The sequence below is a fragment of the Fulmarus glacialis genome, unplaced genomic scaffold (genome assembly GCF_000690835.1).
Source record: "Fulmarus glacialis isolate BGI_N327 unplaced genomic scaffold, ASM69083v1 scaffold735, whole genome shotgun sequence".
Taxonomy (NCBI): domain Eukaryota; kingdom Metazoa; phylum Chordata; class Aves; order Procellariiformes; family Procellariidae; genus Fulmarus; species Fulmarus glacialis.
Genome location: NW_009213406.1, coordinates 46,443 through 72,485, shown reverse-complemented (window position 1 = coordinate 72,485; position 26,043 = coordinate 46,443). Strand labels below are relative to the sequence as shown.

At 47.4% G+C, this 26,043-nt stretch overlaps 1 protein-coding gene across 2 annotated transcripts in view; it reads left to right on the top strand.

Moving 5' to 3' along the window:
• Positions 1 to 22,018, top strand: part of SEPT11 (septin 11) — a 25,531-nt gene extending 3,513 nt beyond the window's left edge. Inside the window, exons 2-9 of one of the 2 annotated variants that reach the window (XM_009578165.1) lie at positions 2,654 to 2,770; positions 6,480 to 6,675; positions 8,835 to 9,021; positions 11,244 to 11,405; positions 13,207 to 13,303; positions 15,130 to 15,298; positions 20,133 to 20,265; positions 21,335 to 22,018. In XM_009578165.1, coding sequence (XP_009576460.1) covers positions 6,509 to 6,675; positions 8,835 to 9,021; positions 11,244 to 11,405; positions 13,207 to 13,303; positions 15,130 to 15,298; positions 20,133 to 20,265; positions 21,335 to 21,526 — 1,107 coding nt within the window. In that variant the 5' untranslated portion in view covers positions 2,654 to 2,770; positions 6,480 to 6,508 and the 3' untranslated portion in view covers positions 21,527 to 22,018. The remainder of the gene's footprint in view (positions 1 to 2,653; positions 2,771 to 6,479; positions 6,676 to 8,834; positions 9,022 to 11,243; positions 11,406 to 13,206; positions 13,304 to 15,129; positions 15,299 to 20,132; positions 20,266 to 21,334) is intronic. The other variant, XM_009578166.1, reaches the window with a different exon arrangement.
• The last annotated feature ends 4,025 nt before the right edge of the window (positions 22,019 to 26,043 follow it).

Sequence of the window (26,043 nt, the reverse complement as noted above, 5' to 3'; positions counted from 1 at the left end):
AGGAATGCACGTATTTTCTGTATCCACTCTACTCATTGAGATGTGCTGCAATCTGGGGAATACTGAGGGAGGTGGAGACCTGGGTTTGCATTTCATCTTTGCCCATGCCTTGGGCCTCTGAGCTTTTCATGAGTGTTTTGGTGTTTCAGGCAGATATCAGACTATGCTTTTGCCTCCTGTTATGCAGCACAGCTTGTGAAAAATACTTGGCATTGGAAAGTGTAAAGATAGTTTTTGGTTTTTCCACTGTTGATGTTTGCCACTTGCAGGAAAAAAAAGAAAGGGGCGGGAGCTAAACCAGAGAAGGTATGCAGCAAAAAATAACTGACACAGATGCAAGAGATGAGTCTAATCTGCTGAGTAACTGATGATGAGGCAGTACTTGCTTTCCCAAAATACATCAGAGAAAGAGATATTGGTGCTGTGATGAGAGATGTTCAACACCCACCACTTTCTGTGAAGCCTGTGAGTCATGGGCACCTACTGCTTTCTGGATCTGCTCTGAGCTCCCTTCACTTAGGCATAAATCCAAGCCCACTGATGTTATAAAAATACTAATGTTACAAATATTTTATTTAACCCATTCACATCATGCATGAATCCCAGGGTCTCCTTTCATTGCCTGGGGCTTTCCCAGGAAAATCACTGTTGGGATAAATGAGGTGATGGTGTCTTTAGTGTTGGTTTCTTTGTACCCAGCCTGAGTGAAGGAGGCGGCATCTCTTAATCATCTTAAGCTTCTGCCGTACGGTGCTGGTGAATAGCCGTCCAGTATACGGAGGGATGGAGGTTAACAGTCCAGTGTATTGGCGTTAAGCCTTCAGACAAGCCTGGTTCAGATGGTAAGAGAAGGCTCAGGTATCTAGCACAGGTGTCAAGCTGCGTGTGCCAGCATGGCAAAAAGGAGCCCTTTGCCCCTGCTCTGTCCCTCTTAGATATTGTGATGGCACGAACTTAAACATTTTGATGTTGACATGTTGCCTTTTTCAGAGAATTTCTGTTGTTTGTTTGTTTGTTTTAACTCTGAGTGGTATTTTCATGAACACACAGCACAGATGTAATTATTTCTTCCTGCAATTGGTGGCTGGTCTGTATGTTTCGAGGAGGGAAGTGGGGATGCTCAGCAATTGTGTAGAGCGGGAAGTCCTCCTCCGCTTTTAATTCTTATTTTAACAACCAACGAGTGTCTTTTTCCATGTCTGGTCCAAAGCCCACTGATTTTGTGGAGAAGAAGCTGGTGCTTCCAGCATCTTCAAACCAGGCTGAGGCTGCCCACGGCTGTAATTTAGCTCAACAGCATGGTGGAGTGACTCTACTGGAAATGTTTGGGTTTGGCGAAAGGTTAGTATCTCAAGTTAAGGACAACAAACTTTAGGAGAAAAACATTTTGTGAAATAACAGCAGAGCTGCTCTAGGGCTGCTGAGGAGGTTTTTCTTAATTTTTCGTCTGTGCTCAGGATGTTGGCATAACTGCAGTTTGCCGGGAAAGAGATAACTGGGCTGGCTTCTTTTTCCAAACCTCTCTGTGAATTACTGTACAGCTGTTGCGGAGAAGTCCTAAATATAATCTTGGAGTTGTTTTAGACCTCCCTTCTGCAAGGTCTGTGCTGCCCGTTAGCCTCCACGAAAGGGCCTTGGGGTGTTTGATGTTATCAGCTCGGGCCCCCCAGGCAGCCTGGAGGAGGAGGGCGGGTCACGGGGGGGTGACCGGAGTGCCTGGCCTGGCTTTTTTCCCGCTGAAGACATGGAGGGGCAGCACGGTGGGCTTCGTAGGTCATGCAGGAAATGCCGGGAACAGTGCCCTGCTTTCTCACCTCGTGTCGGATGAGGTTATTTGTAAACCAAGGCACCCACAGAACAGCATGCATCTTTTTGCCTTCCGGTCGAGGCCTGTAAAAGCTGGAAAGAGACTTAGCTGGCTTTAGAGGTGGTGTTGCCATCTAAGCTATGTCCTGCTGTGGCCATGCCGAAGGGTTTCAGCAAATGTGCAAGAGTGTCGCGTTTCCCTTGTACTGCTGGGAGGATAGAGCCAGTCTGAGCGAGCTGCTCCTTCCCTTTGGGAAACTGAGCCAGGGAGAGCACGCGCTTGGCTGTCTGCTTGTCTACACAGGTTTCTATCAGGAATAGATTTTGGAGTTGCAACCAGGACTACATTGCAACCTGTGTCACTTGCTCATGTGCTGTTGGGGAGAGCTGGCCTCGCTGGGTGGTTTGGGGAAGCTCCCATGCTGCTGGGGGAGTCTTGAAAGGGGAGGTTGGCTGGTTTCTGCCGTAGAGCTGTACAGTGGACACGGATGTGTCTGTCTAAATAATCTTTGGGTAACCCTAGGGATAGGTGATGCTGAAGCCTTAGAAACAATGTTTGGGCATTGCAAATGGATACAGAATCATGGTTTATTAGTCGCAGGCACAGAGAAACAGTCTGGTAGTGTTTGCATGCCTTGGGGTTGGGGAGGTTTTAGCTCCTGAGCCCCACAGCAGAGAGCTGGATAGAAGTAAAAGGAGAGCTCGTTTGGGAGGCAAACCTAAGACAAAAAGATCCTGTGTCCCGAAAACTGTTGTGTTGTTAGACAAATCTGACAGGACTAAGCACAGCCTTCTTCCCTGACAGGGGTGTTGCAACTCTGTTAAATGCCTTTCTTCTTGGTCTTACAGAGCGATGACCTTAGGAACCTGTCCCTTTCTGGCCACGTGGGCTTCGACAGCCTCCCTGATCAGCTGGTCAACAAGTCAACGTCGCAGGGCTTCTGCTTCAACATCCTCTGCGTGGGTAAGTCATCCTGTGCTGCTGGACGGTCAGCTCGTGCCAAGGGGTACACACGTGTATCCACAAATTAGCACCTTCTCCCTGCTGCAAAGGGTAAGATCTGAGCCAGTGGGGGCTGTAGTGACAGTTTCTTCCAGAGCTGCTCCAGGGTAAAATCTAGTATCCCTCTTTTCTTTTTCTCTACCCCGTCCCCTCAGTCAAAACATGAACATTTCTGAGTGTTAAAAATCTACCCTTTTGATGGTCCTGTGGTTCTGCGTTCCCCGAGGGCTGCCCATAAGGAAACTGAGCTAACGTGGGAACTAAATGTATTTTTAAAAGAATGTTAACTGAAATCTGCCTTTCCCTGGGTTGGGCATGGAGGCTGTTTCTCAATAAATTTCATTCCTTCCCTTCCAGGCTTTGCCTGTCTGTCTCGTTATATTCTTAGCTTCTCCAGTTGGAAATGATGCCATTTTTAGTCTCCAAATGATGTACTTGAGAACAAAGCCTGTCACCTGTTCTGTGCTGTATTTAGTCTGGGTGCTGCAAGTGGTTTTATAGCCTGAGTTAGCGTTACTTTTCCCAAATTGTTCAGAGGGTGAAATATGGGGAGGCAACTCCTTCTCTTGGCTATAGAGAGATAGCTGCTGTCTTGGCACTCTATGGGTACTATGCAATTGGAAATCCATTCCTCAGCCCTGGGGAGCTGTGTGCCAGAACGGCTTTGACCTATTGGTGGAGCTCTTCAAGGTGCCCCCAGAATGTGGTTCTGTAAATGGACAGAAATGGTGGGTTTTACTCTTATTTTGGCAGAGCAGTCTCCAAACATCATCTTTCCATTCATTATTCATTTGAGCCTGTAAGAATGGAATGTTGTCCCTTCTGATTGGTTACATTAATTAGCTGGAAAAAAACCCACAACCCTCTGACTGTGATTTTCTACAGCAAGTTGAGAATTTCTGTCTGCAGTGCGGGGTGAGCCATCTGACAAGAAATCTGGCAAACAAACTAGACTGCTCTCTGTAGCTTTGTATGTCGAAGAACGAGATAAGAGAATAGTTGTACTTCTGCACACTCAAGCTACCAACTCTCACGTGACTCTCCTAGCAGCATGAAACCATTTAAAATTCAGCAGGGAAGATCCCAGTTAGCAGGCAGCTCTTTGATGATAATGGCATAAATTAATTGCCTTTTTCTCTAAATATTCCTCTCTTAGCATGACTTGATATGTCTCCATTAACATAGCAATTTGGTCCAACTCTTTTCTTTCGTGAGATGTGCCGATCAACCATTTTTTATCCCAAAGTAAAATTTCACACGAATTGCTGCAGTCGTCCAAGGAATAGAAATGTCCCCTTTAAAAAAAAAAAAATTTTCTTTTTTTAAATTGTTTTTTGAGAAAGGACACAATTAACTTCGGCATTGTAATGTGAGGCTTTTAATTGTGGTGTGCATGGATAAAATGCTGCAAAGCCCATCTAGCACAGCATGCGGCGGTTCTGCATTCACATCAGGAGCTCACTAAAATATGTAGCTTCAGAGATCAACAGTCTGTGCCATCAGATTAAGGACTGATCTTTTCATGTGGGTTGTGCTCTATGTGGGCCTAGATTTTGAGCTATAATGTCATGTGTGCTTTCTGTCTTGCCCCTCTTCCATTTATTCATTCTTTTTTAAAAGCTTGCTTTATGTCCTTCCCAGGGTAGGAATGCTGTGACAAACACCTCTGCTTAATTATTTTACTGGGCTGTAAGTAATCACTTAACTTCCTGAGCTTAGTATGAAAATGGTTGAAGTCAAAGCCAGGAAAATGAACTGTCGAATATCACGGAGCAACAGGCAGTTGCTGAGTAGTAGTATTTGCTTCTGTGGACACAAATACTACGTGGTTCTCTGAGGTCTTCGAAGTGGGGGCTTTGCATATTTTGAGAGAGATTATCATGGTAGGAGAGCTGCATACAGCAGCAGCAGATGCTTGAGGGCAATCCCAGATGCAAGCTCCCCTCTCCCACCTGATATTTTGCATTGCTTTTCAATTATTCACTTCTGTTTAAGATTTTGGGGGCAGTTGAGAGGTTGGGATGGGACCCCCTCACAAGCCTGACCTGCAAATGCCAGAGCTGCAGCTGTAGTCCAGGAGGTGTGTCCCAAATCCCTGCATGTCTTCAGATGGAGCAACTTTAGGACGTTATCTCAGCCCACCCCCTGCTCATGGCACGGGTAGCAGTAGCGGTTTGAAAGTGTAATTGCTAAGCAAACGTTTTTGACTTAAAAATGGGATTTAGGCTAATGTTTACATCCATGTTACTAGTTGCACGGGGGATTAGTGAACCTGTAATAGTTGTAAGAGTTGGTATTTAATCAGTATGCTATTTTAGACTTTTTAAAGACTTTTCTCTGTCTCAAATTTTCATTGCCCAAGTTTCACTATGGGTTTTTTGTGTTTCTCTTGAAAAAGGAATGGAAACTGAGCTGGGAAAAAAAAAAAAAAGCATAAAAACATGTAGAGAATCGGATATCTCCTTGGGAATCAAACTCAGAGTTGAGAGAATTTACAAGTTGCTTCTGTTACAGAAAGTCATATCAGAACTAGGACTTAACCTACCCTACTTCTTGCTGTCCTGAATACAGATGTCGCTTGTAAGGTGGGGAGGTTAGGGCTCGTCGTGCCATCAAGCAAGAGGGAGCCTGCATCACCAGTCATCACATCAATGTAAAAACCACGGGCAATAGCTGAAGACCACTGGAAGCAAATGCTTTTATGAGAAAGGAATGATTATTTGTCTCTGTTGCACTGCCAGTGTAGCAAGTCCAGTAACAGGGTTGTAGCAGCAGCAGGCATTTGCTGGTTCATCATGGAAGGAGTCATTTCCCTTCTCCGAGGAGGGGGGTTTCACTCGGCAAATGTCTAAGTGTTCTTAACACTGTTGTGGTTTTATTTTTTAAATCTTTTTCTTGATTTCCAGCCTTCCCCCGCCCCCCAGTTTAGTACCTTCTCTTCACGGAATCTCATAAGCCTCAGCCCATCCTCTCCAATTCCTCCTTCTCCCATGTGAAATGTTAACGGTAGTAGTACTGGAAGAAACTGTATACCCTTCTGTGTGTGTGAAATAGGCCCTTTTCCTTCCCCAAAATAATGAAAAATCCCTGAGGTCAGTGATGCTTAGTATCTCTGGTGATGCCCCTTTCTGTGCCTTGCCTTTGCTTGTGGTACACCTCCCTTGAAATCCCGGCCCAGTAAGACCTGAATTTCTTTTGCCATTCCCAGCACAGCAGCCTAGCTCTTCACCTGCGGGTGATGACTTGTAGCTCTGAAGGCATTTGGTTTATCTTGGTGTCTGTCAGGGTAGCAGCTTTCACGTAGCAGGGGCTCATTTAGGATTCAGATCCCCAGCGTGTGGTGCTTTGATCGGGTATGTCTGCAAGGTGTGCGGCACACCCAGGCGGTGTGACCTGCGGAGGAATTTAGTCGGAGCCCAGCAGCAGAAGCCAGAGCTGCTGTCACCTACCAATGTTTGCAAAGTCCCTGGTTCGGTCCTGGGGGACTGGTTAAGATGGGGACTGTCTCAAAAGACATCTGTTCCTGCAGGGATTATTTTGCTTAGCCGTGTGCATGTAGCCTAATTCTACTGCTACCCAAGTGGAATAACTCCTTAGCCTGGCAAACATGCCTGAGAATGAGATGAGGAAAAGGGATCGGACCATACTAATGTTGCCTTTGCGTGCTCAGGTGAAACTGGCATCGGCAAGTCAACGTTGATGGACACTCTGTTCAATACGAAGTTTGAAAGCGAACCTGCGACGCACAACGAGCCTGGCGTGAGATTGAAAGCCAGGAGTTACGAGCTCCAAGAGAGTAATGTCCGTCTGAAGCTGACTATTGTCGACACGGTTGGATTTGGCGATCAAATTAACAAAGATGACAGGTAAATTTTTTTCTGTCAGGAGAAGGAATCCTTGTGCTGATGTGCTCGGAAATCAGAAGGGCCTGACCCTGTTGTGGGGAGTAGGTCCCTCGCTGTTCCGGGGGTGTTTACTGATCCAGGTGTGGCAGCTAGCACCACTCGCCCCATGAGACAGGTAGAAGTGATGAGAAACTGAAGTGAAGAACAAACAAATCAACTAGGCTACAGAACTGAAACTGTGTTTCTGCCCTCCTTGTCTCTGTGCGGCTTAGCTGAAGTCTCTGCTTGAGTTGAAACCTGCAAATATTTGAAAGCATGAGCTCAAATTGCAATTACATTGCATCTTTTAGGGAGGTGGAACTCGGATCATGGTTCTTGTTCGCACCATCCTGCAACGTTAACGTCGAAGTGGGTTTTTCTTTAACGTTGTAACTAGGTGCTCATTGCACCATGTTGCATGCATGAAGTAAATATACTGGGCTGCCTACTCAATCCCTTGGGTCTATCCATATGGATTTTTGCTTTATTTCTGTAATGCTTCCTTGCTGCTTGAGCTGACACCAAAATGCAACTGTTGCCCCTGCTTTGCGGCGCCTGCTCCTAACTAATGCTGCAGAGCCAAAACGGTGAGGGGCACGTGCTGGCGGGAGGGAGAGCTCTGCACATTAGACGCTGCCATATGCTCTCGGGCGAGAACAAAAGCTGCTCAGAGGAGGAGCAGGTGCTCAGAGCAGGGATGCTCTGCAGCTTGTTACTGCCGGGTCGCTTTGCATTTGCTTCATTTGGCAGACAAGAGCCAGCAGTATTGGTGGTGAAGCCCCTCCAACTTCCCTCTCGGGCAGTTGGAGAGAGGGGCAGTCACAGCGCAGCAGGGCTCAGGGAGAGCTTTTGTCCTTCCGCCATGTCCCGATACATATGGCTGCAGCGGGTGGGATTTTCTCTGTGCTCCTGGTATGAGTCCTCCCAGTCCTTTTTCGCTGTGCTTTTTTATGGTGCTTTCTTTAATATGATCTCCCAACAATAAGGCCTTACTGCTTTCTTGGCGACGTGACTCTGACGTTTTTGGGGTCTCGTGGTCAGAGACAGAATTTCCAAAAGCAAAGAAACTGGAGCAGCAGTCACGTTACAAACCCACCTAGTGATTCATGATACTCTCTGTGCCTGCAAATGAACAAGCAGTGGTCAGTACTGACTTATGGTCTCTGGTGTCGGTGGCCCTCACGTAGCACTGGCTGTCTCTTGCTATAGCTCTCGCTTGGTAAATCAAGCAAGAGTCTCTGCTTCACCGAGGGTTTGGAGCAACCGCTCTAACAGTTGCACTGGCATCTGGAGCAGACGAGCCAGACCAGAGCCTTGCTGGCTGCCTGTCAGAAGGGTGTTTCTGGAGGACCTGAAAAGTCCTGATGGTCTATTTCCTCCTCGCAACTGCTTTTGAGGGGGGGCATTAACACTGCTGTGAATCCAGTGCTGAAGGCAGTGGCAGTGTTGTCTTGGTGCCTTGGTCTCAGTGCCCTCTTTTGAGAGCTTCCTTGGGCTGGAGGTCCTGAGGCTGCCCTTGGTGGAGGGAGGAACAAACTGAGAAGTTCCCTTTCCAGAAGCACAATCAGTCAGTCAGATCAGGGTGTGTTACACTGCACCAACTTTTTACCTTCAACAAAATGGTCCCCCCAAAGTACACAAACGGTGCCGTTGTCTCCCTGTGAGCTTTGCTCACAGGCTTCAATTCCTGACAAGTTCCTTTTGTTCCCTTGTGAATCTCCCTTCCCTCTTAAGATCATATACAAGCTTTTGGACAAGCGAGGATAGGGGGCAGTTTCGTGTTTAAATTTTCTTGTATTGGATGATTCTCAGTGACGTTGGCAGAGCAGCAGCTCAGACTTGAATTGGAGAGACTGCAAAATATTTTTCAGGGTAGCAGCCTTGTGTGATTTCCATGCACCTAAAGTCCAGGGTCTCTGCCACTGTGTCTTGCTAATATGTCCATAATACTCTCTGTGCACCAAGTGGAAACGCACATTTGCTAAGGAGGGACTGTAGGTTGGGCGGGGAGGGTCCTAAGAGCAGCACTTGTCCCGTAACGTACAGAGCACCCGTGAAACTTCCTGAGTGTTGATCAGTGACCTGGGTTGTCCCAGCAGTGAATGCCCTGGTTTTCTCTGTGCCGTGTTTTCTCTCTTCAGCTACAAGCCTATAGTAGAATATATTGATGCGCAGTTTGAAGCCTACTTGCAAGAAGAGCTGAAGATCAAACGATCCCTGTTCAATTACCACGACACCAGAATTCACGCCTGCTTGTATTTCATTGCACCAACCGGACACTCGCTGAAGTCCCTAGACTTGGTCACCATGAAGAAGCTCGACAGTAAGGTACTTGCTGCTCATGTTATAACCCTCGTGTGGCCCTAGTAGTGCTTTTATGATCTTGCTCCAGGCTTAGTTAAACCTGCTCGGAAGAATACTGTCTGTTTTTAGTAGTGGGGAATTGCAGAGGTGCTGTGTGAAAACTTTACCTTGGGCTAGCTGCTGAATGGGTCATTATTCACTGATTCGTATGCTGTAGAGATTTATTAAGAGTTTGGGCTCCTACCCTCTTCCAGTCACATCTTGGGTTAGGAAACTTGGCCGCTTGCTCCACAGCTATGCTATGAAGTTAGCGGTCTGAGAGCAGGAAACTGTATTTATGAGGATGCATTAGGAGACCACTGTTCTTTTTGCTTTGCAGTGCGTTAACTCAGCCAAGTTCAGTGACAGGTTTGTTCAGTTGGTTGTTGAAAAAGAGAGAAAAGTGTGTTTTTCTCCTGAAATGCATAAATAAAAACGAGAGGTTGAAATTGAACTCTGCTAGTACTAGCACTCAAAGACGTGGTTGCCACCTCTATTTCACTTTGTCCAACAGATCAATTAGGTTCGTGTACAAAACCTGGTTTAGTAAGTGTATGTGAGATACGTACGTCTAGAACACTTTAGGTCATCTTATTAATCAATGAAAAATAAATCAGAATGCTGTGTCTGCATGCTCTGGCTGCATCCAGCTAGACACAGTGATTTGATCTTCTATGGTAAATGTAGTGTCGTTCTAACCATAATTGGATAAACAAGAAGAATCTGAATAAATATGTTACTCGGCATGTGCTTTTTCAGTTACTCTCATGACTAGCAAGAATGGGAATTGAGCTTGGTTTAAACCATGGTGTTTTACTAGATACTTGCAAGAAGATTTCATCTCTTTTCTTCTAGGGAGAATAACCGAGGTACAAATGTAAAACCTGAGTATTTAAACTGAGCTTTCTCTTTTCTTCTTTAAACCATGATTAAGCAATTTAAATCAGTCCACCTTGCCCCTTTGGCTCACTGGATCCTGATTCTGCAGAAGATAAATGATGACAACGGTTCTTTATTTCCTAGAGTGGCCTATCGATTGGGTTTTATGCAGTGATGGAGAAGGATCCCTGCCCTACTCAACTTAAAATAGGGTTATGGAGATTTACCCAAAGTGAGCTAATTGGCATTCGTGTTCTATCTTTTGGCAAAGGGGGATTTAATAACTCCAGGCCATCCTCCGAACAGAATTAGGTGATGTAAGAGGATTTTCAAGTACTGCAGTTAAAAATCCCTCCATATAGGTCAATATGAACATCTTCCTGTCTGCTGTTGCAAAGAAAAGCAAATCCTGCAAGAACAAAAGCAGAAATTGTCCATCTGGAGGGAGTAGAAAGGGCAAGAAGGCAGGATTCCTCATCCTAATGGATTCTTGCCCCCTCCCAGCAAAGCAGATGCTTGTGTGGTGCTCGCTGTACATCGATCCGTTCAGCTACCTTGCTATCTCCCCTCTGCTCCGAGATGGTGTTGCTGTTTGCCATCCCGCTGCCAGTGTTGCAAACGGCCTGTCTAGGGAAGAGAGTCAGTAACTTAACTCTCATGTCTGTCTTAACCCCATCCTGTGGTTCCTTTGGATGATTGTTTTAGAGCTGTGCAGGGATAAATCAACCCTAGTCCTGCAGTACAGTGGTGTACGGGAGCATGTGAGGGCACGCAGGCGGAGGAAGCGTGCTTGTGTTACTGCCAGCTTGCACCCTGTGTGTAGCGTGGTTGGATATGGACCATCTGCTTCCACCTCCAGCGGGGTAACAGCAGCACTGCTGCCCACTCGGGTGTCCCTGATAACAGCTGAGCAAACGCCCACGAGATGCTATTGTCTGAGCGCGTTGCTTGCGGTCATCCAGGCTGCTGCGGTGTGGAGGAGAAGTGCCTAGATGGTAATTTCCTTTTTTTGGAACAGCTTGAATAATCTATGAGAGCATTTCCTGTCCAGCCAATTCGGATGAGGAGGGGAATACGACAGGACAGGAAATAGCATGTTGCCAAATTGCATTTGACTTCTTTTTAAGGCCATCATCGCTGCTGCCTGAAAAGCCTGTCTAAGGCGGTGGTGCTGTCAGCAGCAGCCCCAGGGAAGGTTTTCTGCTGGGGGGGTGGTGGCTGGTGGCACTTACAGGGCCGTTGCAGCAGGATGCATGTTGCTCTCCGTCCTCTCCCAGTGACGCAACATGTGCAGTCCTGTATGTGGACGTGCTGTCTTTGTCTTGCAGGTGAACATCATCCCCATCATTGCCAAGGCTGACACCATTGCAAAAAACGAGTTGCACAAGTTTAAGAGCAAAATCATGAGCGAGCTGGTCAGCAACGGCGTCCAGATCTACCAGTTCCCGACGGATGAAGAGACCGTGGCTGAGATAAATGCCACGATGAGTGTATGTGTTTTCTTGGGGGGGTTTTCTTGCCTTGGTTTGCATGGGCCCATCCTTGATGGTAGCGCACGTTGTACCATGTTTCTTTTGGCTTTAAAACTGCAGTCTAAGCACAGATATCGGGCTGGCCAGAAGGCTTTTGGAGATGGAGATACCTGTCACACGTGGGCTGCCCGGCCTGATAGGCTTCATTGTCTGACAAACGATTCTCCTCTGAGCATTTTTTCATATCCTTTCCCCTATTGCAGTATTCCCATCTTGGGAAAGGAAGAGGATGGGAGGCAGGGCCCCGACGTGGTCAGGGCAAAGGGCGGGGGTTTGGGTTTCCTGTCCCAAACGACCACTTGTTGCTTAGTGGGGGGTGATTCACTTCTGCCTTTGTTTTGCTTTCCGGTGAGAGCGGGGGCGCAGTCAATGATGTTCCAGCTCTCGGCAGGGCCAGCGGCCATCAGTGGCAAGGGCTCTGGCTTTCACCTCCTTTCCCTTTCCTCTAGTCATAGGGGTGGGATTTGAGGGCAAACAGGGCTGGGGTAGACCAAACATTTTAGTGGGGTTTACAGAGGGGAAACAATTGTTTCCCGTGGGCCTGACTTGGAGCGCAAGGGGAAGAACCTGAGCTCAGGGTTTCTGGCAGTGATGTGCATCACAGCAGCGCTGACAGGGCCCTCGAGTGGCTTTAGCGGGGCACGTAACACCCAAGAGGACGTGCCAACCCCAAAGCAAGTGCGCTCAAAAGTAAGTGGAAGGTGGAGGTTGAGTTATGTGCGTTTTTACAGGGAATGGAGGCATTAAGAATAAGCCATTTCCTTGCAACTTGAAGGCTTTTGTGAGTTTCCCTGCGCAACTGCTTGCAGATGGGCAATAGTCACGTGCAGCTGGATATCAGACCCTCTCCAAACCCCTGTATTGCCTCCCTCTTTTCCCTGTCTGTGTTGTGTTCTCAGCCCGGAGAAGCTGGCACAGAGAAGGGACATGGCTCTGCCAGGGTGCAGCGTGTGCACTGTGTGTTTTGCCTTCCTCTTGAACAGCCCGGCTGCTGGGAAACTCCTTTGCCAGTTAATCATATCTCCTCTGCCACTTGGTTTCTTCCCTTCCCCCCCAGCCTGTGTCCACGGCTTGGCCAACACGGCACCCGCTCCCAGAGCTTGCGCCCAGCCCTCTTGGATGCTGTTAAGGCAGGGAGAGCACTGCGGGGGTGGGCTGGCGGCAGAGCCCAGCTCCCTCCTGGCAGCAGCCACGCTTCTGGGAGGAGATCCCAGATTGTCGCCACCACACCCGTGGAGGGACTGGGACGTAGCAGAGCTCGGTGACTCAGACGCATCAGCCCAGGGCTGGGTCAGCTCTGCCCTTCCCCTTGCTCACAGCTTTATCCTCTTTTTAAGAGGAAGCATTAACAGTTACTTCTAGCAGCAGAAACCCCCTGAATTTTTAGTCTACCTTCCTTGGAAGGGTGCACTTTATTTTCTTTTTGTATTGTTTGACAGTTATTTTTCCTCAATTTTTTAAATTCAATTCCAGTTTGTAAGACTTCTTCTGTGCTTAAGGTAGCCATGCTTTGTAATTACATGAAAAACATGTACATATCTCTTGTATTTTTAGGACTTCAGAATTTTGGACTTTAAGTCTGATCAGGTTTCTCATCCAGATGGTTCTGTTGCTCTTTCTGAAACACCAAATGAATTGCAAAGGCGTTTAAGCAACTTAAATCCAGCACAGCTGCCACAGTAAACAGCTTTCTTCAGAAACAATCCCTGGCAAAGCAACTAAGGAAATCCCTAACCTTACTGTCCCTTTCCTTTTGTAGGTCCACCTTCCTTTTGCTGTAGTTGGCAGCACTGAAGAAGTGAAGATCGGCAATAAGATGGCAAAAGCCAGGCAGTACCCCTGGGGTGTTGTGCAGGGTACGTTACCGAAAGCAGAAATAAGATCTTGTCATCCTGTCTCATTCTGATGAAAGGTGCATTGATTTCTGGATGGTCCTTATCAAAATCTGTCTTGAGAAAGCAGTATCACAGCTCTAAGACTTCTCCTTAAAATCAGGGCTTTGCAACCTTGATCTAGGCACGGAGGGGGTTTGGCGGAAGGGTGGTGGTGTCAACCTAGCCATCGGCTTTGGGAAAGAGCGGGGTAACATTACTAGGAGATGTGAAATAACTAGCTTGAAAAGTGAAAACTTAAATCTCCATTCTCTGTTCCTTACGCTTTTGTGCCGGCAAAAAAGCGTAAGCAACGGGGAAGGCTTGGACAGCTGAGTGGTTTGGTTTGGACCTTGCACACAACCTGAATGCAAACATGTAGCTGGGGGATTTTCCAGGGAGGTCAGCAGGTGCTCTGCCCTCTCAACTTGAAGTGGGAGCAGAACTAATTAAACTCTGACTGCTTGATATGTTTTGTCCTGGTATCGTAAAGTGTGGACGTGCCGCTGAAGCATGCAATCCCCCGTAAAGTCAGCCAAAAGCTCCTTTCGGTTGGAGAGCAGAGTTTGGTTAGGGCTGTGTTTGCAACCCAGGCTGCACTGAAGCTGCCAAAGATGGGGCTGGTCCTTGCTTTCCCAACCAAGTGCTGAGAAGTACAGGGTTGAGACGGTGGTGGTCTGCTTGTGGCTTCAGCTGTGTGTCCAGTTGGAGAATGGCCCAGCAAGCTGCAGGGGAACATTCGCAGGGCCATTCCGCAAAACTCAGAGTTTTTCTCAATAATACAAGCTGACCCTGAAGCAGCTTCAGGCTTAGTGTCTTCAGCTCTGTACACCAGAGGATAATATGGGAATAACTCACAATTAGGAAAGCAGTTGATATGTTTGGCAAGTCTTGGACTTGACACGAATCCTGCCGGGTTCTTGCTGTTCCCAGGAAACTAGGACCAGATAGTCAAAGAGATTTACTTGGGTACCAGAGAGACTTTGAAGATCTGGCCCTGAACTGCCCCTTTGCAGAGACAGCTGGTCTGGCCTGAAGGAGTGCTTCGCTGTGTCCCCAGAGGCATGCTGCAGAGCCGTCTGTTAGCAGCAGACAACTGTCTGCTGCTTGCCGTTGCATCCTAAAGAGGGAACTTCCACTCCTTGTCTTTAAGCATACCCAGACTGTTTGCCTGCACTGAAGTGTGCAGCCCTCTGGCCGCAGGCCCTTCGCAGGCTGAACAGCTTGCTCACCCAGGGGCTGACGGTGGCACACCAGACCCTGCTCTGAATAGAAGCTGTTATGGGAAGCCATGTTATACTCCGTGTGCTGCCTCCCTTCCGTGCCAGGAGCAGGGGTTTAGGGCTCCTTCGTAAGGTTAGCTGGCATGGAAAGGGTACAGCATTTCTGGTGGGGTCTTCTCATAACCTTGCCTTTCACCGCTGCTATAAACTGAGACTTTGTTGCCCGCCTGGGCCCCTGTCGGTGACTTGGATTTAGAGTGGATTTGAGTGGGCAGTGAAATGCTGTGTGCAAATGGATCATCGCCTTGCTGGTGCAGAAATGCACGGGGAGGCAGGAGCTCTGTGACAGATGGGCAACACGGAGATCTTGCAAATCCGGTGAAAGGCCTTGAACCGGTGCCCGTGTGTTGGTGTGGGATGGTTTCACCCCCAGTTGAGCAAGGCATTTTGGTGCCGGCTGACTTGGAGTTCTGCTTGTGTGCCTGAAGAACTCTCAGGCTTGCTAAACTGGGGCCCGGGTCCAGGGAAAGGGGGGGCCTGGCTCCTGGGTTTAATGTTCTCTCTGTGTACCGTCTGTCTTTTTTGCAGTTGAAAATGAAAACCATTGTGACTTTGTGAAGCTGCGGGAGATGCTGATCCGAGTGAACATGGAGGACTTGAGAGAGCAGACGCACACCCGACACTACGAGCTGTACAGGCGTTGCAAACTTGAAGAGATGGGATTCAAGGACACGGATCCGGACAGCAAGCCTTTCAGGTAGGAAAGCGTAACTCAGGCCTTGTACAAGACGAGACATTGGAGGTTTTGGGGTTGCCGATGTTTGCAAGAGCTAGGGATGGAATAGCCATGGTCACTTAGAGCAGCTGAGATCCAAAGCGTGGCTGGGGAGGAAAACCTTGTGCAATGCAGTCTTGCCCTCAGGGCCTAGGATTTGTACAGGAGAAGCACAGGAAAAGCGTGGATGGCTGAGAAAACCAATTCTTGCCTTAACATTTTGAAAACGTCTGCAACCCTGCAGCAGGGCCGTACAGGCTTTCTAGAGCCTGCAAAATGTCACCAGGGTGCTTGAAGGTGATGTGTTTCGAGGGCAGAATATGACCCTTTTCAGATCAACCTGGAAAGTTTAGGAGGAAAAAGTGCATGTCTGCAGATCTATCTGCACCCTGTTGCTGAAGAGGTATCAGTTTTCTTTACGCCCTTCTCTGAGCATCCCTTGCTCAGATATAAGCTGCTGGCCCTCACTCACAAGTACGTGCCTTTCAGTCTACCTCCTACCTGTTATCTGTCAGCCAGTACTAAAAAGTTTCGAAAGGACTGATTTCTAAATGCTCCTCCTGTCACTCAGTGTGGAGGGCAGTTCCTCACTGGACTCTTGAAACTGATTTTTGCTGTCCACGTTTGAAACTGTCCATTGCTCTACGTGGCCGAGAGGCTGCTGTAATGCAGAGCCCGCTGTGAGAATCGCTACTGTTTCCTGGCTGCTTTGTGTCCTCAGCATCATGGAAGGGGGCATGTTTTTGTAAGATGTGGGGAGGCCTGGCTGCTTTGTGTCCTCAGCATCATGGCATGTTTTTGTAAGATGTGGGGAGAGAGTTGGTGGTGGTATGCAGTCAGGGCTTGTAGGCATGTCTGATGGGGAAAAGTTAACATCAGTTACCTGTTCGTATTGTTGATTTGTCTTTTTTTCAAGCTGGGAGACTCTCATTTTGGGGTTGTTTTTTCCAGCCTTGCTCTTGCTCTCTGAAAACCTGTGAACTGTCTGGTCTTAAGTGAAGTTTACGCTCATCACCCTATTGGCAGTGCTATGAGCTTCATGGAGACTTGAGTGAGTCTGTTGAATAGCAAGTTTGTTAATCACTTCAGAAATTGCTCCTGACACTTCTCGCCCTAGGAGGAGGGCAGGTTTTGAGATGGTCAGGTGATACATTAGTGCCCCCCTTCCTCCACTGCAGACTTAACTGTGTTTTGCGGCCAGCTTGCTCTGCTGCAAGTCAGGGCTGCATATGCTTGCTGGGCTTGAAAAGTGCAGCTGTGTCCATGCTGAGATACGGGTGACTCATGTGTTGAGGTATAACTGGTTATCCTGGGATAAATGGGAGATCCTGGGATAAATGTTCTTGTTGACCTTCCTAGAGCTTTTCACAGCTGGTCCAAGGTGTGCTGTGAAGAGGGTGCCATGGTCCCATGCTTGAGGTTTGGCTTATTACTAAATACAGAGTTTATGCTGTCAGGCAGCTTTATTGGTCTGAAGCCCAAGTCATTAGTCAGGGACAACAGCTGTGTGGGAATTTGGAAGGAAGTGTTTGTTTTCTTCTTTCATTTCCTGTTTCCCATTCCTCCCCAACTTTTCCCCAATAATTGCACCCACTGCCTTAGCAGCATCCCACGCTCCTCTGCCCCAGGGGAAGGCAGTCAGACTTAAATGTGCATCAAAGTGGGTTTACGTCCATAACACACGTGCATGTCAAGAATTGGCGTGCCAATCCCCGAGATGGTAGCCACGCATCTGGCTTGTGCAGATAACCACGGACGTGGTTCATCTCTGTTCCTCAACAGGGGAAAGCCAGGTGGGCTCCAGAGCAGAAGGCAGAGTGGGGGCCTTGTGTTCTTGTTTCTGGAAAACAGCGCTCCATGGTGAGCCGAGCAAGGGCTGCGCGACGGCATGGAGTTTGCATCAGTTTGGGGTTTTATTTGTGACTTGCTGAGTTTATGCAGCTGCATTTCTTTTGTAGCACAGAAACTCTGCTGGAATCAGTCGAGCCCAGGTCTGTTACTAAGCCCAAGTGTGAAGCTTTATTGGATTTCCTTTCTGGAGAGCGATGGCTTAAGATGGGCTCAGCCCTTCCCTTTGAGGAATCTGAGGAATTTCCATTGCTTCCTGTGCACGAGGCCTCTTTTGACCAAGCCATAAGTAGAAAGGAAATGAAAATGTACAGAATTTCTCCATCTGGTACGTGCTAGTTCAGAACAGTTCGCTCTGGGTGCCTCCTCCCTCCAATAAACAAACAAAACCCATGATCCCAAGCTGTTTGGCTGAGGCTGATGTATATCTGAAATGAGGAAAACAGTAGGTTTGGTTCTTTCTGTTCTTTCTTCTGAGACCAGGGATCAAAAGCATGCCTTTCCCCTGGGTCTGGGCCCTGGGAGCCACGGGGACCGCCGCTCTTCAACCAGTTTGCATCAGCCAGGAGCAGGGAGTCTTTTGTAAATCTCAGGGTGAGCGGGGCAAAAGACCCCAGCAAACCATTGGTGCTGTGTAGGCGCTTGTGCAAGGTGTGAAAAAGGGAGGCTGGCAATGGTTGGGAGACCTACAGTGCTGGCAGAACCCACACCGCTTGTCCAAGCTGCAGGAGGTGAGGAGGGAGCACCAATGCCCCCGTAGGCGTCTGCTCCCTGAAACGGGGTCCTCTGTTGCACAGAGACCCTTCTGCTGTCCTGTGTCTGTTGTGGACTGGTTTCTCTGCTGCTGTGGTTAATTTTCTCAAAATACTTTTTTTTAAAAGCAAATTATTTGCAAAGGGCATCATTCAGTGTGTGGGGGTGTGTTGGGGAATCAAGTTACTCCTGTAATCTAGGTTCATATGTTTGTATACTTAAAAAGCAAATTCCCTTGTCATCTTTGTCTGTGAGAAGCTGCAGGGATCCCAGTTGGTTTGGACTGTTATTCCTTAGGGCTCTAAGTGTTGAGTTTTTTCACATGCAGCCTGGAGTTGCCAGGCCAGTTTCTCTGAGAACTTTGCTTCTCTGGAAGTCGGAGTCACTTCAGTAGAGAATTAAGCTTGCTGGCTTTAGGCTAGTGGTAAGTTTTTAAGCTTGAAGCTGGGATTAGCATTGAACCTGGGACAATTTAAGAGCAAGCCCCTGCCACCCTCGCTCCTGCCAGGCTTTTCCTGCTTGCCCATCACCCAGCACTGTGTTTTTGGAAATGAGCTTTGCAAGAAATAGTTTGCAGTACAGGATATGATTAGCAGTGTGCAGTGTTTTCCGTTTCAGTTTGTAAGGCTCTGCTGCTCCCTAGTATAGTGTGTCACTAATTGCAGATTCAGTTTTTGCTCACTGAGCAGTGAAGGCTAATCTGCCCTCGGGGTTTTCCTAGGCTCTAGCCAGACTCTTCAGAAGGGTTTATGAATTTAAGTTTCAATGTCCACAGTCAGAGGATTAAATCGAAGGCTGAATTTTAGGGAAGTTTAGATTTGAGTCTCCTGATCTCTGTCTGCTGTGAGTGGTCTGGTTCTTGATTTAGTTAAGAATCGAAAGATGCCTCTTGCTCTGGTCTCCCATGAAAAGATTTTTGTCATTCGTAGAATCAGCATTTTTGCTTCAATGTGTGGGAGGCTGGTGTGGTCAGCCGGAATCGTGTGATTCCGCCAGGGTGGCCAGTGCTGTGCAGGAGCAGCTCTGGGCATCCCGTCTGTGGAGTATTTTGGGAGGCAACTGCAGTGCTCATCAACTAGCGGTGTTGAACCCAAGTCTTGGGTTCATCTGTCAAGTTTTGTTCCCCAGCTCAACACCCCCACCCCCATCCCAAAAAAAACCCCAAACAACAAAACCAGGCAACAAAAAAGCCATCAAAAACCCCACCACGTGCCAGGAAAGGCAAAAACTTGCCTTTAATGGGATTAAGATGTCCCACTAGCCCAGTGGTTAATGTGTTCCTTAGGCACGTGGATGCAATGTATCTGTGTGATATCAGTGGAGTTTTCATTTAAAAAATGCATTTTCTGAAAAGCATCTTGGGGGGAAATAGCTATCATTCCCACACTATCATTATGGCTGAAATTTCAAAATCCATTTAAGGAATAGAATGAAGAGGAATTTGGCGTCCAGAGTTCCTAAGAGGCTGTGAAAATCTCAGAGGTGCGTGGACAACATATTTTGTGTCCCAACTCTTTGCTGCGGTATCTCAGTGCTGGGGAAATAAAGGAGTGCCAAGAAGTAGAGGGGGAATAAAGGAATGATGGAATCCAGTAGTGTGGTTATTTGGAGGAGGAGCGCTGCTGCTCGTTCACAAAGGCTTAGCCTCCCTTGACAGCTAAAGGAGAAAGAGAGGTCTCCCGAGGTGGCTTTATCTAAATAAAGCCCTTGATCTGAATCCATTAGCAGTGAGTAGTGAAACTTACTTTTGGTCTGTGTCAGTGTCATGCTTCATGAACTACATAAAGCCAGATTTCGCTCTCTGATATGCCCGTGTCTGTTCCGCAAATCTTGCACGTCAAATGAAGAGATTCAGGACAAACAGTGGGAGAAGTGAGAAGGTGTGACTCAAACAGATCACGAGCCATGTGAGCATCAGGGATTGCTGTAAATGCTTCTGTAGCGGCTGTTTATTTTCGAGGCTGGTCATCCTGCCTGCTAAGTGATTTCCAGGATCCTGAACGGTGTGCTCGTTTTTTTTCTTGCTGATTTGTCTCCCACTGCTGCCACCTAGCCAGCTAGGACTGGTTTCGGTGGAGGTATTCATGCCTCTGTCGTAGTCAGGGACCTCTGACGATGTTTTGTGCCAAGACGATGCGGTAAGATTGCCAAAGGCTGGAAACTCATGACTGTGCTTGAGACATGGCTCTGACTGTTTTTTCTGTGTTTTTAACAGTCTCCAAGAGACTTATGAAGCCAAGAGGAATGAATTCCTGGGCGAACTCCAGAAGAAGGAGGACGAAATGAGGCAGATGTTTGTCATGCGAGTGAAGGAGAAGGAAGCAGAGTTGAAGGAAGCAGAGAAAGATGTGAGTATATTGTAACTCAGAGGATTGTGTGTGAGGGTTAGGCTGGGGCTTTTCCGAGAGAGCCCTGAGAAGGTGAGCATCCTTATTGCAACATCAAGCCTGCAAAGGTGCTTTGTGTGCATAAACAGTCTCAAGAAGCAGATATGAACTCAATTCCCAGTCCTGGCATGGACTTGTGGTGTGACCCCATCACACAAGTCCTCTACCACTTTTCTGTGCCTGTAAAATGGAGCAGGAGTATTCCCTGGTTTCGGGCAGCTAGGGGAGGATATATACCTCGGAGCGAGCGGGCGGTGCTGCAGTGTGACAGTAACAGCGGCTGCGGCTCCATACCCCCCCAGAAATGCCAGCCTTGCTGTGCTGTGGGAGCCCTCTCTGCTCTCTCACCTCTTCAGTCCCACCCAAAGGAGAGAATACGTTTGCTACTCAAAGTAATGTTGGTTTGCAGTGCATCTTCAGCTATGGTACAGCCAGCGCTGCCCTTTAGCAATCCCACCTTTCTGGAGACTTTCAGTAAGTACTTAAGGACTTTCCAGAGGGCAGTAAGTCCCACTCAGCATAGTTGTAGAGGGTTATGACAGAGCTCTTGAAGAGCTGCCCTACCGTGATTTGCTCGATGTGTGTAGGTCAGCACTTATCACTGTGCAACAGAGAAAACGAAGATGTCCTGCTAGGGAAGGGAGCTGTTTCTTGGGCTTCATGGAGAAGTGTGTACAGAGAAGAGCCGCAGAGAAGAGTATCGCCCTGAGTGGCCACATCTTCTTGCTTTGCACGAGCATGAGAGAGTCCACTAGGTACAAAGCAATGAGGGATGGAACGTGGGGGTTTGGAAGTGTCCAGAGACCTGTCATATTCCTACAGCAGCTTCAATCCCCACCATCTGTGTGTGCATGTGTGTTCATTGCAGGGCTTTTCTCAAAGTCAGGCGTGCTTGGGACACGCCGATGACTCGTTATTTTAATGCGGTAAGGCATCAGTGCCAGCGGAACCGCTTCAGGCATCATTGCCAGTAATTGGGGTGAAATATTCTTCTCTTCCTGTCAAATTCTCATTGTTTCTGTCCCGTCAGCTTCACGAAAAGTTTGACCATCTAAAGAGGACTCACCAAGAAGAGAAGAAAAAAGTGGAAGACAAAAAGAAGGAACTTGAGGAAGAGCTGAACAACTTTCAAAAGAAGAAGGCAGCAGCTCAGCTATTACAGTCACAGGCTCAGCAGGCAGGTTCTCAACAAACCAAGAAAGACAAGGACAAGAAAAAGTAAGCGGATGTCACCCACGTCCTTTGTAGGGTTTATTACAGTTTGGGAGGTTGTTGTTTCTTTCTTGCTGCATGTCTGTATTTGCTTTTCCCCATTACCAGACTGGAAACTGGGCTTTTATCAGCCTGATCAAATAAAATATTTTTTTCTAAAGGGTGGGCCAGGGACATGATATTAATTTTTCTCTAGAAGAGAACCTTCAAATTTTATGTCGAAGTCTGACTGGTGTGGGAGAGCAATCGGATGGTGGAGGTTTGACCTGTGATCTGTCCAGCATCTTCTGGAACAGCTCTGGGATGTTCTGGACTCAGATTTATCTTCCTGAGCCAAAATTATTAAGGGGGTCTCTGCCCGTCCTTCCTTTCACCCAAGAGCAGTTTCCAGTTGCTATTCCTTAAGGTTATAGTTGTAAGTAGAAGTAGATTAGAAACCAAAACAGCCATGTTATTTTTACATGGGAAATGCTAGTGCCAAAAGTGAGTACTTGGAAGCTTGCTTTAAAGAGGAGAAGTTTTGGTTTTGTTTTTTTAAAAAACAAACTACTATGGTACCGTAATTGCAGGTAAATGGCATTTGTGGTTGTATCGAGTTGACATAATAAGCTAAGAAACCCATACCTTTCAGTAAAGGCAATGGCACTGTTTTCTACTAGATTATATTTGTATGCTAGGAGTACAATCCTATACCCTCCAGTACTCTGAGATTCCAGCAATTTAGTAGGCACCAGGTATATCTGTGGATGCAGTCTGTCCCATGGTCAGTATATGGAGGCGGGATTTTCAGGTGTGCTCAGTTTGGGCCTAACTCTGCCTCCGTTGAAACTGGAGGATCATTGCCATTGACTTGGGCTCAGAGTTAAGTCACTGCAGAGCTCCCCTGAAAACCTTGACCTTTAGATTGATCCAAATTGACATAACCTCCTCCTTGCAGCCTGTACTTGGAGATGGCTATGGTTAGCTTCCTATTAGTGCAAGAGACCCCTATTTATTACGTGATACTGGCTACTTCACTGTGTTTTAAAAACGAGAACACAAGATCCGCTTAGATGAGATATGTACACTGAAGCCAGACAAACCTTGCAGAGGTCAAGCAGACTGTGCGTGGCTTGTTTGTATAGCGCAGCAAGACAGGTTACTGTAACAGGGGCTGCTTTGAGGCCTCCTGTCCTAATTTCCATTCGCTTTTTCTGTACCTAGTAAGGGGATACTCATGCGAGTCCTTTCTGGGTCATCTGTGATAACGGTGCTAGTTGATAACTGCAGTCGGGAAAGCTGTAAAGGTGGTAATGCAGCAAATCTCACTGGAAAACACTTTTTTAACCCACACACAAAAATGGCAGTTCCACGCTTCTCTTAATAGCTGATAGGGAAGGGGTGCATTCCTTAATAGACTCTGGCAGAGTAACCTACTCGATTAACACTAAGCTGTCGCTGTTGGAAGAACCAAAATGCTAGTAAGGGTGTGGTATAGACACTTCTGTCTCCCTTGCTAACCTGTGAACCTAAGCCAGGTCTGAGCTGCCTTACAGCGTGAGCCTATGAGGTTCTGTTGTATTGCATATTTACTCGTATATTCTTATACTTTGGGAAGTTACGCTGACGCTCACTGCATGTCCCCTGTCTCTACTGCTGGTTCGGTGCCCATAGTTTGTTGCTTCTGCCCCAGGCTTCCCTGGGGAGGGTGGGGAGGGCCTAGGGCTAATGTAAATTGATGTAGCTCCTATGGAGCCGTGCTGCTTTATGCTAACTGAGAACCTGGCCTTCGGCACCTGCTGAAATACATAGAGTGCTTGTGTGCTGCATGCTCTGCTTGGGAAAAGAAATCGTTACAGACTGATCAGCGTTGTGCTGAACTGCAGAAACAGTAAGTGTCGGCAGCTAACGTCCAAGCATGCTGAAATAGCGTTCTGCGACGATGCCTGTAAATAGGATAGGCTGAAACACCGGTCTTCTCTCACCTGAGAATTTGGATGTGGTGACCTGTTTCCTAAAAAGAATATAAAATTTTGAAGACCCGTTTTCTTATCTCTTAAACAGAGTTGGTAGCTTAATATTTTTAAGAACTCTGCAGTCAGATTTTTCACCTTTTAGATATGAGACCAGTGCAGTATATAATGGTCTGGGGACTTTTGTAACTTTTGGTAGTCAGTGTTAGCTACTGTTTGCTTCTGTGAAGTTGGCTGGCACATGCACAATGTTATGGGTGTGATACATGGATGTTTCTAGCGACCGTGACAAACACAGTTTCTGTTTTGCTGATGCATTCACAGAAATCCAGTCATGAGGAACATGCACGTGTTTTAGTGTGTCCTTTCAGTGTCGCTCCACACCAGGTGCTGTAACTGCTTCAATTGTTATTTAGCGTCTGAATTACTAACGGAGGCTTTGAAGGGAAATGCTGATGCTTCTGCCTTGTAGCACACCTTGGTTTTTCTAAAGGCTTTAAGTTCCTCCTTGCACTCTAATGAAAAGCTGCAGTTTATTTAGGTAAGGCTTTCGACCTTTCTCTGTGCTGACATGGACTGTGGTGGTTCTTGTGCAGTTGCCAGAGGAAATCCTTGCCATGCATGATCCTTGTAGCCTCCCCAGAAAGTAATTCGTGGGAATGCTGCTTTCTCAAGGTGGGATCAGATTTCTCCAACCTGGACAACGGAGACTTCCCACTGTGCTGTGCAAGCCAGAGGGAAGGCTCAGGGCAAAATCTGCCGCTGGCCTAACTCCATGAGGGGGAACTTGGCCCTCTTGATTTCCAGACTATTCCTATACAAACAACTTGCCTTTTTATACCTTTTTTCATAATCCATTTCTCGGATTCCTGTAGCTTACGCTGTTGTAGCTCTGGCCTGACGACAGAAGTGTGCTGTTTTCAGGACGGCGCATCTGTGTACCTCAGACACTCGTGTGACTGTAGTATGGAGTGCTTTCCTGAATGTGGGGCTGAGCGTACTTACCAAGCCCCTGCTGTAATTTTGGGATGGGACTGTGCTTCAAACCTGAACAATCTGGAGACGGTTCCTGGGAATGGGCTTGGCAAAACCCAATAGGAGCAGCAAATAGCCTTCTGGTGCTTGCTTGTTGTTTGGTAGATGGCCACATGCATGCCTCAACACGTGCCGTTGTGTTACTTGCTCATCCTCAACCCCCCCAGGAGCTGGGACCATCTGTTTGGGCTCTGTTTCTGTTTATTTCAAGCTACGTCTGAAAACCAGACGAAAAACTCTCTTCCAGCTTCCTTTCTGCATAATAGTTTCCAGTGCAATGTGACTGGTCTGGCCATCAAGGGCTGTGCTTAGTCCCAAAGCAATCCCTGAGCTGTAACACGTATGTCAGGGCCTGGCCCAACACCCTGTAGAAGGAGGGTTTTGTAGATGTCTGAAGGATCTGGCTTGGTTCTGAAAGCTGATGTGCTGAAGTGCTGGGAGACATCATGGTGCCCAGGTGTGAGATACCTGAGTTGGGGTAAAGGCTAAGCACGCAGCCTTCTGCAAGAGCGCCTGTGTAAAGTAACCCAAACTGGACAGCTGCAACCATACCCCCAGCCATGCACATTCTGAAAAAATGAAGCTTAAAGACACCAACCACTGCGTGGTCACAGACTGTAGCCTTGACTAACTTATGTGGTTGGTTGTTCAGTGGTTCTGCCCCCTCCGTTTTTCTTTTTGCTTTTGCTTGTCACAGGCTGGAGTAGAGCCCAGCCTTGAGGTTTAATTTCTTTATAATTCCATAAACCATCTGCATGCCCACCCACCAGAGCGGGTTGCTGGTGTCGGCTCTCCCAGCTTTCTTTGATTTTGGGTTTTTTTTTTGTTTTTGTTTTTTACATTTTGAGTTCAATTATTGCTAACTTTTTTGTTTTTTGTTCTTTTTTTAACTTGCAGTGCAAGCTTCACATAAAGCCTGTCAAGCCAAGGATGTTCCTGCATTCACCTGCTTTTGCAGTAATGTGTCTCTGCCATCTGTTTTCTTTCTTTTTTTCTTTTTTCTTTTTTCAGTTTTTAACATGAATAACTATTAACTCATCTAATAACATAGTGGGAACAACAAGGAAGGAGGATTGGGTGCAGGACTGTATGCAACTGGAAGTTCAGGGGTGGGTGGAGGGGCAAGGTAATGATACCATGTATTTTTCTCATGAAAACCAGCAGCAGTAAATCTTTCTCGGCCCAAAATTGGAACTGAGAGTCAGTGCTGGATGTCAGCAGGTTGGGTGGGTGTCATTGACTGGATCGGGTCCTCAGTGCTGCTGGCCTCCCCAGCTCTCGGAGGGCTGGCTGCAATAGCCCTGTGCTGAAGGGGGTCCCTGGGTCTGCAGAAACCAGCCTCGGGGAATTACTGCTGTACGAGGGTCACAGCCCAGTCCCTGGCGTGGCTAAACCCTGGAGTTTAGTCCGGCCCATATTCTTTCAATAGCTAATGTGTTAGAGCAATATGAGTCCCGCTGTTGGGGGAGAGGGAGGGGGGTATATGTGTGAAGATAACAAAACTTTAACTGACCTTGCATGCCATTACATTTGCATGATA